This window comes from Vollenhovia emeryi, unplaced genomic scaffold (assembly GCF_000949405.1).
Source record: "Vollenhovia emeryi isolate VEMERY1.0 unplaced genomic scaffold, V.emery_V1.0 DF939521.1, whole genome shotgun sequence".
Lineage (NCBI taxonomy): Eukaryota > Metazoa > Arthropoda > Insecta > Hymenoptera > Formicidae > Vollenhovia > Vollenhovia emeryi.
The window spans coordinates 1-11,965 of NW_011966845.1; the positions used below are offsets into that span (position 1 = coordinate 1).

At 43.8% G+C, this 11,965-nt stretch overlaps 2 protein-coding genes across 3 annotated transcripts; one reads left to right on the forward strand and one right to left on the reverse strand.

Annotated features, from left to right (window-relative positions):
• The first annotated feature begins 888 nt into the window (after positions 1-888).
• On the forward strand, positions 889-3,467 carry LOC105557320. Of its 2 annotated transcripts, none has more exons than XM_012004529.1 (4): positions 889-1,078; positions 1,431-1,620; positions 2,404-2,587; positions 2,666-3,467. In XM_012004529.1, exons 1-3 carry the CDS (start codon positions 1,063-1,065, stop codon positions 2,498-2,500), a joined length of 303 nt encoding a protein of 100 aa, XP_011859919.1. In that variant the 5' UTR covers positions 889-1,062; the 3' UTR covers positions 2,501-2,587; positions 2,666-3,467. The 2 variants fall into 2 exon arrangements, with proteins under 2 accessions (XP_011859919.1, XP_011859920.1); XM_012004530.1 differs by having other exon boundaries at positions 2,711-3,467.
• Positions 3,468-3,841: 374 nt separating this feature from the next.
• LOC105557325 (uncharacterized protein K02A2.6-like) lies at positions 3,842-6,997 on the reverse strand. Its single transcript, XM_012004539.1, has 3 exons — positions 5,737-6,997; positions 5,479-5,637; positions 3,842-5,280 (listed from the first exon to the last, which is right to left on the reverse strand). Exons 1-3 carry the CDS (start codon positions 6,995-6,997, stop codon positions 3,842-3,844), a joined length of 2,859 nt encoding a protein of 952 aa, XP_011859929.1.
• Between the last annotated feature and the right edge of the window lie 4,968 nt (positions 6,998-11,965).

The following is an 11,965-nucleotide window of genomic DNA, read 5'->3' on the forward strand; positions in this document are numbered from 1 at the left end:
ATGCGTCGCGTGTATGTTGTGCAGCGATCAGCTGAGTGCCACGTCTAAGCGCTCGCGGCGAGATCCGCCGTGTGCCGCCCCTGCCTGCCTCTTGTACTCGGCCCGTCATTCGTTAACTATTTCTTTTAATAATTCAAAAACTAAGCTTCGGAGAAAATTTTGGTAAGAGAAAAATCGTCTTAGAATTTAATCAGGAATTCGACATTTCAGGGACACTACACCTATTCTGAATCACCCTTATATCCAAGAAACTCGATTTTCTTTTTCAGGAATTGACTTTTAGCGTAGTTAATCTCAAAACGATATTTTTTCAAAATTGTTAACACTTCCTCAAGGATCTCTAAATTTTGTTCAATAGTTTTTGATGATATTAGAATGTCATCAATGTAGACAATAACTTTATCCTCTCTGATCAGTGAATTAAGTATGTGGACAATTCGTTTTTGAAATTCCGCGGGGGCCTCACAATACCCAAACGGTAGTTTCTTAAACTCAAATTGCCCATCGGGCGTCGCGAACGAGAAATACTTGGTGCTATCTTCTGCCACCTTAATTTGATGAAAGCCGTCTTTCATATCCAGTAACGTGAAATATTTCTTATTGCTTAATTTTGATAGGCAGTCCTCGATTATTGGAAAAGGATATTTTTGTTTTTCAATCCTGGCGTTTAACGGCCTGAGGTCTATGCACATTCGGATCTGACCCGTTCGTTTCTTTACCGGAACTATCCTTGCACAGTACGGAGAGATACTTCGCTGAATTATATCTCTTTGCAATAAGTCATCGGTGATCTTTCGTATTTCGTTTCGCTCAGCTAACGCGACCCTTCTCGGGGGATACGCGTATGTCGAATTGTTTTTGACATTGACTTTAACCGAATACCCGTCGTCTACCTGTTCTAACTGTTTGCTTTCTGTTTCTAGGACAAGGAGCTTCAAGTGTTTCTCTGACTCCGGATCGACCTCCGTTTTTATATTTTCGACCGCTACTTACAGACTGTTCTTTGTCTGCCTTTCGTCAACATAACACGGAAGGCAGGCAAGGAGATTTACAGCTTCTGGTATGTTCCCGGTCGAAGGTGAATATACCAAGTTGAGTGTTTCCTTCGAAAGAAACTCCCTTCCCAAGATCAAATCGGCCTCTAACGGCTCCCCGTTCAAAATATAGAGATCGATTTGAAACTTCCTGTCTCTTAATAATTCTAACTGAATCTCCGATTTAACAATACCTACTACTTCTAACGGACAATTATTTAGACTCAAAAATTTTCTTTCCGACGCCCTAACCGAATGCGTCGCAGCTCCAATAAAATTCTCAAATGTACTTTTTCTTATAAAAGAAACGGGACTCCCTGTATCCACAAGAGCTAATAACTCGTAAAGTTTGCCATTTACGCTGCTAATTTTCACATATGGTTTTTCTAATTTTAGGTGGGTACTTGCGCTCTGGATCGTCGCCACCGATTCGTCCTCCGGCTGTTTGGCTGCTACCGTGGCTGCTATCTGCGAAGTCGCTGGCTTCTGGGCTGCTCCGCTTTTGCCATCCTTTGACTTCAGCTTCGGGCAGTCGAAGGATGGGTCATCGAAACTTCGATGACCCACTGCCTTGCAGTAGAAGCAGGTGATTTCCGCTTTGCACTCCTTGGTACTGTGTCCCTTTTTCCCACAGTTCCTGCACGGATGATCCTTGGATTTGGCGATCGGTCCCGACGACGCCGGCTTCCTCTCCGTCTCCACCACTCCTTCCGCGATGGTCCTCATCCGCTCGAGGAAACAATTTAGCGGCTCCGTCACTATTGAGAGTGCCGTCGCCTTGACGGCGGTATTCGTTATGCCGCCAATTAGCAACTGGATGCTGTCCGCCTCCGGCAAGTTGAGCACTTGTATGAGCGCCAACTTCTCGATCGCGTAGCGATCGAATGACTCCTTATGGGATTGCCACTTCCGCGCCTCGATTCTCTGCATCGACTTGTAGAAGGGTATCTTCCGGTCGAACATCTTCAATATTTCCTGGCGCAGTCCAACCCAGGACTCTATGGCGGCTCCCGTCTGGAGCTCGTACCATCGTCGAGCCGACTTGGTCAACCTACTCGAGGCTGCCAAGAGCGTTACTCCGTCCGACGCTCCGTGGACTTCGGCGATCTTCTCGACTCGTCTCGTCCACGCTTGGACGTTATCTTCCTCCCCGCCGGCGAACTCCGGTATCTGGGTCGCCAGGCAGCTCACCATGCTTCCTGGTGGCGGGCCGTCTCCGGCACTTCGAGCCCCCCTCGTGCTGCTTATTGGAGTCGTCCCTAACGCAATCTGCGCGGCTTCCGGTGGTCCGTTCCCGTCGGCGTTCCACTCCTGTTATTCACCGCGAGTTGCAGCAATCTTTCAAACTGTTTCTGCTGTCTTTTCTCAGCTTGCTCCTGCCGCTGATGAGCCATCCTCTGCTGCTCCAACATCCCTTGCATGGATATCAGGACCTGATGAAGCAGAGCCGCGGATGCCTGTTCTGAAGAGCCTGCCGAGCCCTTCCTCTGCTTGCTCGCCGCCGCTGCTCTCGCCGCTTCTTCCTGCACGTTATGCTGCCCCTTCTGTTCAAGGTGCCTCATGATGTTTTGTATGATTTTCTCACGATCATCCGTAACGGACAAACCGTATTTCTGAGCTTCTTCTTTCAGCTTTTCTAGCGAATATGCTTCAAATTTGGATTTCTCCATTGCTAGAATAGCACGAGTCTTCACCATACGGCCTACACTTCTCTCAGCCCTCTGCTAGGCGGGTAGTGGGTGGGGTCCGAAGTTGTAAATCGTTCCCCAAGGAAAAGGATATTGTAGGATGGGATTTGATGAGTGGATAACCGGGCGAGAGAAATAACTTGTAACACCGATTTTAATTGAAAAGACACCACTGTATATATATCTGAATAAACTATAAGTATAAAGAACAAAAGACCGAAACCGACTCTCGAGACTAGAACTTTTCTACGTCTGTTCTTAGCCCCGTCACAAAGGAGAGTCCCCGAGTGTCCTCTCTGGAGCGGACTCGGAGCGAAATCGGAGCACGTGCTCTCGTTCCGCGCGATCGCTCATGCACGCAAAAAAATGACTTAGGAATATCAGCTAAATTGCAGTAGCTGCTTTGTATTTAGTTAAAAGGCTAAGTGTTTTGCTGCCATTGCTAAAAGTTGGTGACTATAGATAAAATTCAATCACTGCGAGATACAACTTTATTAGTTGAAAAAATAGCGCACTTTCGCACTAGCAGCTAAGAAAGTAGCAGTTACTGCGAAACATATTACGCGCGCGAGCACCAGCCTACGAGTAGTTCGCCGGCCGCCGCTAGGCCGCGCATGGTGGAGGGCGAAAAACTAGGAAGTAAAATTCAGTCTCGTACGGTATATAAGGAAGCCGCGTGGAAGCCGGAAAAAGAATTCCAGTGGAGATAACTGGATTACGAGACTGAATTTTACTTCCTGCGCGTGTCGCGCGGTGCTGGATTTTGCCAATATGTGCCGGATCACGTATTACGACCGCCACAGTGTGTATGTATGTATATATGTAAATGTAGTTAATACTGCATTGCTGCCTTTACAAAATTAATTGTTATAGCAGCTAAGGTCACTTAGCACCACCACCAAGCACATGCAATTTTGGCTAATATTCTTAGCATCACTGCAAGTATTTTACGTACTGTTGCTAAAGCTAAATGGCTGAATATATACAGCTAAATATTACTTGTTTCTAACAGCTAATATTTTTTGCTGCAATATCTAAATTCAAAGAGCTAATAAATTGAGGTGTGGCAGCAACAACATTAGCTGTCCCTATTTCAAAGACACATTTTAGCTGTCACTGCTAAATTTTAGCTCCTTTGGCTAATCTTTTTTTTGCGTGTGCGCAGTCGTAGCGCTTTGTCGCTGCTCGCGAACAGCAGGCAGCGCGGTCAGCTATACGGCGCGGTGCGCCTGCGCCCCGTATTCTACAGTAGTGTAATAAGAATCGCCGTAGAGCTTCTATTAGCTCTCGCCTAGTTGGCAACGTATCCTGGAATTGTTTCTTTAACGCTAATTTAAACGTCTGTATAAATCTTTCGGCTTGTCCATTCGTCGCTGGGTGAAAAGGTGCCGAAGTCTTATGTATAATACCGTTTCTCTTTAAGAATTGCGCAAATTCGTATGATTTGAAGTGTCGTCCATTATAGGAGACTATTATCTCGGGTATTCCAAAAGTTGCAAAGATTTGCTTACACTTTTGGATTACTGATTGCGTGGTCATATCTTTAGTTACATGTACTTCTGGCCACTTAGAAAACGCGTCGACAAGAACGAAAAAGTACTGACCTTTGAAAGGTCCCGCGAAATCTATGTGTACACGCTGGAACGGCCGTTCGGCTTCCTCCCAGCTTTGTCCTTCAACTTTCGTTGGTTCCTTACGTACTGCGTTGCAACTTGCGCAATTCCTCACAACCGTTTCTAAATCGTGATCTATACCGGGCCACCAGCAATATCTTCGGGCAATTGACTTGATTTTTACTATTCCAGGGTGATCGCTATGTAATTCTCGTAGTATAGCGCTTCGTAATTTCTTAGGTATAACTACGCGTTTGTCGCGCAAGATAACTCCTTGTTGACAACTAAATTCTGTTTGTGGTATATTGAACCTATCTTCTGCCTTTAATGTAGTGCTATGTTGTAAACCTTGTAATAGGTTTCGTAATCCAATATCCCTCGCGGTTTCTAACATTAAATCTTTAAATGTAATTGGTAACAACTCGATCATCTTTATTTCGTAATCGTCCACCACGTCGCGAGTGTATGTATCTTCCGGTTTCATCGGCAGCCGCGACAGAGCATCCGCGTTCGCATGCGATTTCATATCTTTGTACTTGATATCGTATTTGAAACCTTGTAAAAAAATCGCGTAGTGTTGCATGCGCATTGCGCTGTGTGCCGGTAATCCCTTCTCGGGGGCGAAAATTTGTGTTAGGGGTCGATGATCTGTATACAGGGTGAACTTACTCCCGTAAAGGTATTGATGGAACTTTTTTATTGCAAATATAATCGCGTATGCTTCTTTGTCTACTTGTGCGTATTTCCTTTGTGTCTGTGATAAAGACTGCGAGGCGTATTGAATTACTCTTTCGTTCCCCTCCAGATATTGTTGCGACAGCACTGCTCCTACGCCGTACGAACTAGCGTCACAAGCCACTATTAGGGATAGTTTTGAGTTGTAATGCGCTAAGATCTCGTTATTAGTAAATGCTTTCTTTGCTGCTATAAATGCTGTTTCACAAGCTGAAGACCATACGAAAGGCACCTCTTTCCCTGCTTTCTTCTCCAACAGTTTATGTAATGGGGTCAAAATCGAACTTAGATTGCGTATAAAACGCCCGTATTAATTGATCATTCCAAGGAATGCGCATAATTCTGTAATGTTTGTGGGCCGAGGCATTCTTTCGATGGCTTCCATCTTTTTCTTTTCTTTATATATACTGTTTTTGTTAATGTAGTATCCACAATAATGTATGCCGTCTTTCATGAATTCGCTCTCCTCGCTATTTATTTTAATATTGTATTTGCCTAACCGTGTCAGAACCTCCTCAAGTCGTTGAAGATGTACCCTATCGTTAGGCCCTGTAATTCTTATGTCATCTAAAAGAATTGAAATTCCCTGTATTCCTTGTAGGATATTCTAAATTTCTCGCTGCCATATTGCTGGAGCGGATGCGATACCGTACATTAAGCGCGTACTTTTGTATAATCCCCTATGGGTGCTAAAAGTTAGCATTTCCCTATCTGATGGATGTATTTCCATCTGTAAGTATGCTTGCTTCAAATCAATTTTTGAAAATTTTTCACCTCCCGCTAACGTACTAAATAGTTCATCGATAGTGGGCAGGGGGTGCTCATCGACAACTAAATGTTTGTTCAACGTGACACTAAAATCACCGCATAACCGTATTGTGTTATTTCTTTTTAGTACTGGCACCACTGGGGTTGCCCAAGTTGATGTATTAACTTTTTCTAATGTGCCCGTTGTAATCAATTTATCGATTTCCTTATCAACTAAAGGCATCAAATTAAATGGCATTTTTCGTGATTTTAGAAAAATAGGAGATGTATTCTTCTTTAATGTGAGTCTGGCCTGTATCTCCCGTATCTTGGCAGACGTCGGATCTAAAGCTGCTTCGTATTTTTGTAGGATTGTTTGTAATTCTCTTTCTGTACTTAGTGACAATGCAAGCAGAGAATCTAATAATTGGACATTAAGTTGTCGTATCCATTCCCGGCCCATTAACGGTTCTTTACGTGTTTTTGAAACGTATATGTTCAACGTCTTTGTCACTTGTCTGTATCGAACATTTACCCGCGCGTAACCGATAACTGTAATTACTGTTTTGCAATATGTGACTAATTGTAAATCTGATTTCATAAGTTGTATGTTTGGCAACAGCGATTGGAGGAAGTCCTGACTGACAACTGTGACCGCGGCTCCGCTATCTACTTCGAAACTCACCTTTCTATTATTTATCCATAGCATAGTGTAAAACTTTTCTCTGTACTTGGTTTGTTCACCCTGGATTTGTAAGATTTCGTCTAATTGGTTAGTTTGCTCCTTTTCCTTTTTCATGCAAACTTTTTGCAGGTGGCCCTTTATGCCGCAATGTCTACAGTCTACATTCTTACTTAATGTACGAGTACACTTAGGTGCTAAGTGATTGCCGCCGCATCTGAAACAAACAGTATTATTATTGCTAGTTTTGGAATTCGAATTCGGACGTTTGTATTTCGCGTTCGATGGTTTCTTATTCCCCGTTGTTTTCCCTTTCTTCGGAGTGGTCGCTACTTTAGAGTTTACGTAGTCCACCGCTGCAGTCCCCGATTGAAGTTGGGTCACATCCTTATCCGTGAGCTCCATGGCTGTAGCTACCTCCAGTGCTTTTTTGAACGTCAAATCTTTAGTCTCCAATAGGCATGCCTGTATGCGTCTGCTTTGGAGGCCGAAGACCATTTGATTCCTCAGCGCCTTGGATAGGTATTCTCCGAAGTTACAATTTATGCTGAGTTTTTGTAGCGTAGCTACAAATTGTTGTACACTCTCGCCTTCACTTGTTTTCTTAGATGGAAACGAAAATTTTCAGCGATTTCTAAGGGTGCTGGCGCGTAATAATCGCCCAGAGCGGTCCTGAGGATATCGTACGCTTGTTCGTACGGATCCTTCGGAGCGAGATTAGATTCGACCGATCTCCGCTTCGTCCTTCGAAGCAATTAGTACGTCGTCCACGTACACAGCGATCAGTACGATCTTCTCCCCCTGACCGATTCGATACAGGCATGGATCGGCGTTGGTGGCGGTAGCCCCGTACCTCTTGAGCACTCCATCGAACGTGAGGTACCAATTTCGTCCTGCCTGCCGTAATCCATATAAAGCCTTCCTTAACTTGCAGACTTTATCTCCTCCACCAAAGTCTAGCAGCATCTTCTGTGCCAGTTGCAGGATTCGTTGGTCTGTTTCCGAGTCAACGATGGCTTCCAACAATGTCTTCAGCTCCTTGGGGGGTCTCATCAGAACGTCCTCTTCTATGTGTCCGTTTAGGTACGCGGTTGCGACATCCAGTTGATGTATCCTCATTCCATACCGCGCGGCCAGGCTGACCATCAATCGAATTGATTCCAGTCGCACTACAGGGGCAAATGTTTCATTAAAATGAATTCCTGGCTTCTGATCGTAACCCTGAGCCACCAATCTAGCCTTGCGATGTTCGATTGTTCCATCCGGGTTTACTTTGTTCCAAAGTACCATCCGGCTCCCAATAACCAATCGATCACCCGGTGGGTCTATCAGCTCCCAGGTCTCGTTCCTGATTATTAATCTTAGTTCCTCGATCATTGCCAATTTCCAGTCCTTGGCTTCCGGACTTGACATCGCCTCCTTCATTGGGATTGCCAATAATTGTGCCATTGGTTCTGCTGTCAATTCGGCTCCTTCAGAGTAATGATGGTATTCCTTCCGAGGTCTCTCCCTACTCCCAGACCTAATGATTTTGGGTCTTCCTGGGGCTCGACGACGAGTCTCGTTCTCTTGTTCGTCCGCGACTGGATCGATGACTTCCTGAGGACAAATCTCGTTGTCTTCCTCTGCTGTTTCGTATGGATCGTCGGGCGTCTCGGTAGCATCCTCAGTGACGGTGTTTTCCGGTGTGTGCTTCACCCCTAGTAAAAATTTCCATTACAAACAGTCAGAAACAGATAGAACTTGTATACGACATCTAACAGCTTCTAACGGAATACTGTCTGATCTAACTGCAAGCTTCATGAGAAGATTCAATTCCTATCCGTTTCTATAAGCAGCACTGTTGTATCTGCAAATGCAGACAGAAAATGTAACAGCGTATATCTGCATCTAATGGAAATATATCGGCATATCAGTATCTATAAGCTTTTGCAATAGAAAATCATGTTGGTTTCCGTCCGCATCTTGTACGCATCGGAAGCTGTCGGTATCTATCCGCAATTGCGGATACTGTATCTATCTGCGTCTGTATGCAAATGTCGACCGGTAGAAATCTGGCTGCAATTACGGATACGAGTCCTGTCGGTTTCTGTTCGCATCTTGTACACGCACCGGCATAAATGCTGTCCCTATCCTTGTGAGGTGCACGCACACAACTACAGGGACTCTAGTTGTATGCGTGCACCTCACAAGGATAGGGACAGCATTTATGCCGGTGCGTGTACGCATCGGATGCTGACGGTATCTATCCGCAATTGCGGATACCGTATCCATCTGCGTCTGTATGCAAATGTCGACCTCTAGGAATCTTTTTGCAATTATTGATACGATTCGTATCGGTTTCTGTCTGCATCCTGTACTTACTCGTTGCAATCGATACGTAGACGTAATTGCTGATAGAAAATCGCATTGCCTATGTACGTATTGAATTTGTCTAAAATTACAAATAACAAGTGCAACTGTACCCAGTTATTAAAGGTTACTCAGCACTATATATTTTCAAAACTATAGTCTATTTCTGATAAGTGTGGTAATTTTTAAGAATAAATAAAGCATTTTTGTATAATTTTTATGTTCATATACATATAATATAGACAATATGCGTTCAGGGACAACTCAAATATGAATCACGAGACACGGTAGTGTCTCACGTCAAGTATAAGCTAGCTAGAACCGCGCGCGCGACACCTGCTCCGTGTAAGTTTACGCGAGTATGCGAGTTGACGGGCCCTCAGATTTTCGGTTCTCAACAACGGCTGATCCGACGAACTTCTAATTGCACTCAATCGATAGATTGGGTTCGATTTGTCTTCCGTAAGAAACTGATAGGATACGTATATGCATTTGCAGTAAGTAACGGATAGAACGGACGTCACCGTTATGAATAAATGCAGATAGATATATCCTGTCTGGTTCCGCAGTTAGATGCGGATAGACATTCAAAACTGACTGCGTATAGGAACGGATAGGATTCCTAATTATGTCTGCACATAGATTCGGATAAGTTCCATTCCATTAGGAATCAGTTACATGCAGTTAGCCTTTCCCTACCGTTTTTACGTATATAATCTTATAGGATCTGCAACATTTTTCATCTGCTTCTATCCGTAATTGCAGGGCCAAAAACGCATAGTAGAGCAGTCAGAAACGGATAGAACGTGAATTCTATCCGTTTCTAACGGAATTTTTACCAGGGGCGGTATCGTGGCAATCGGCGGTGACAATTTGATTAGCCGATTCTTCGACGACATACAGACCATTAATTTTGTTCGCAACTAATCTCACGTTCCTCTTCTGATCGACCACGACAGCCTTCTTTTCGTCGAATATCACTTCGAATCCGTGTTCTGTGATTTTGCCCACGGAGAGTAAAGCCCGCTGCAGACGATGCTATTTTTCCTGCTGGATTGCTTGCGATTTACTAAATTACTAGGAATCCTGAGTGCTGAATGGTGCAACGATAGTAATTTATTAGATTGCAAGCAATCCAGCAGGAAAAATAGCATCGTCTGCAGCGGGCTTAAATTCATGCGCAGGTCGGGGACATACAGCGAATTTTCCAGGGAAATTTGTCTGTCCTTTCCTTCCACGTTCGCGTTGAGGCGTGCCGTGCCTTCCACCTTGATCCGAGTTGACTCCCTGTTCGCAAGGTTCAATTTTCCATCTCTTGCAGTCAAGTTGGCTTCGAAACTACGTGTTTCGCGAGAAAAATGGGATGTCGCCCCGCTGTCGAGGCACCACTTGTTTGAAACGTCGGATCCGGTGAGGTAAGCGTTAGACGTGAACATGGTCGTGTCCGTCGCGTTCTGCATGGTGTTCTGATCTCCTTTCTTGTTTTTGCAATCAGCGACTTTGTGTCCAACGACCTTACATTTGTGGCATTTGTATTTAAACGTACCGTTGTCGTTTGAATTTCCGCTCGGGTTTTTCGGTTTCTTCTGTGGTCTCTTGCCGTATTTTCCCGCGAACATCGCATTTGACGCGGAGTCTCGCGTAATGCCCTTTCGCGTGTCCGCCTCTTCCGTGATTTTAACGCGAAGCACTCCCAGGGACGGTAACGCATCTCGTGACTCGATTGCGCATCGGAAGTTATCGAAATCACTAGGAAGGCTAATCATTAACAGTGTCGATAGCAAGTCTTGATCGATTTCGACGCCTATTTCGCCGATCTTGTCCACAATGTCATAGAACTGACGAAGATGCTCGCGTGCGTCGCCACCGCTCTGCATTTTCAGCGTCGTCAGTTGTCTCAAGAGGGCTGCCTTTCGCGCCGGTCCTTTAGACTGATACAGGCTTTCGAGCTTCAGCCATACTTCACGGGACGTGGCGCACCCTTTGACCTGCTTTAATTCACTAGCACTGATCGAGAGTATGATGTCCGAGCGTGCCTTCGCATCTCCTTGTTCCCACACCTTTACTGCGTTGACCGATGCCTCGTTTCCGGTAAGGGTTTCAGGCTTCACGCTCGTTCCGTTCACGTATTGCCACATGTCATTTTTGATCAATAGTGCTTCCATGAACATCTTCCATGTATCGTAGTTCTCCTTATTCAGGGTCTCGATATTCCTCACCTGAGCCATGTCGATTCTGGTTAGCAATGGCGTCGCAACGAAAGTAGAAGGTACAGATAGCGATCACACTCGCCTCCTCCTGGGCTCATAACCTGTTGAGAATCGCGCGGGAGATCGATATCGTCTTCTCAGCGGTGACACGAAGGGATAGAAAAGGATAGCTACGCACACAGCACAGTACGGTGTATGAAAATATATATTTCCTGAACAACGTGTATACAAGCGAAAGGCTTCAAGAAGACTGAGCTCATGATTCATGAAGGGGGGTAAATCAGATAGTCCACGGAGGAATAGAAATCGGTTCCGCGATCGTGGCTCCGCCGTCGAATACGAGACGGAATATAGATGGCCTCTATTATTCGGATTGTGACAATCCCAACAAAGTAAAACATATATCAACAACAAAAATATATCAAAGAAAATAAACATGAAAATTAAAAAATAAATATATCAAATCCATTAAAATTAAAGAAATAAATATATAATTTTATCAATAATTTTTTATTTTTTCAGAAAATTAGAATATTATGTAAATAATAATATGATCAATGACAATATTTAATATTGAGTAATAATATTAATAATAATTAGATTAAATTTGAAAATTTTACAATTACAGAAACGAATATAAATTAGATGTAAATTTTACGTACACACATTGATTCAAGAGAAAAATAACAAAATAAAGAAATCAAAGTAATCTTAAATTAAATTAATAAAAATTGAATTTTTTTCTATTTTAAATTATGATCACAATTCCATCTTCCAATTGTTACCTGAAATAAAGTATGGGGAAATTGATACTGTATACAATTTAAAATATATCTACATGTATATATATGTATATAAATTTATGGTAAAACTTTACAAACACGGACCCAGCCCCAATGACCTT

Excerpts from the sequence above, each read along its gene's own strand:
- LOC105557325 (XM_012004539.1), bottom strand. The coding sequence starts at position 6,997 with ATGGTCTTCGGCCTCCAAAGCAGACGCATACAGGCATGCCTATTGGAG. Across the intron at positions 5,638-5,736 it reads CCATAGGGGATTATACAAAA|ATGACATAAGAATTACAGGG; the intron begins GTACGCGCTTAA and ends CAATTCTTTTAG. Across the intron at positions 5,281-5,478 it reads ATACTACATTAACAAAAACA|CTTGTGAAACAGCATTTATA; the intron begins GTATATATAAAG and ends TATGGTCTTCAG.
- LOC105557320 (XM_012004529.1), top strand. Across the intron at positions 1,621-2,403 it reads CTGCCTTGCAGTAGAAGCAG|CTTGCTCCTGCCGCTGATGA; the intron begins GTGATTTCCGCT and ends GTCTTTTCTCAG.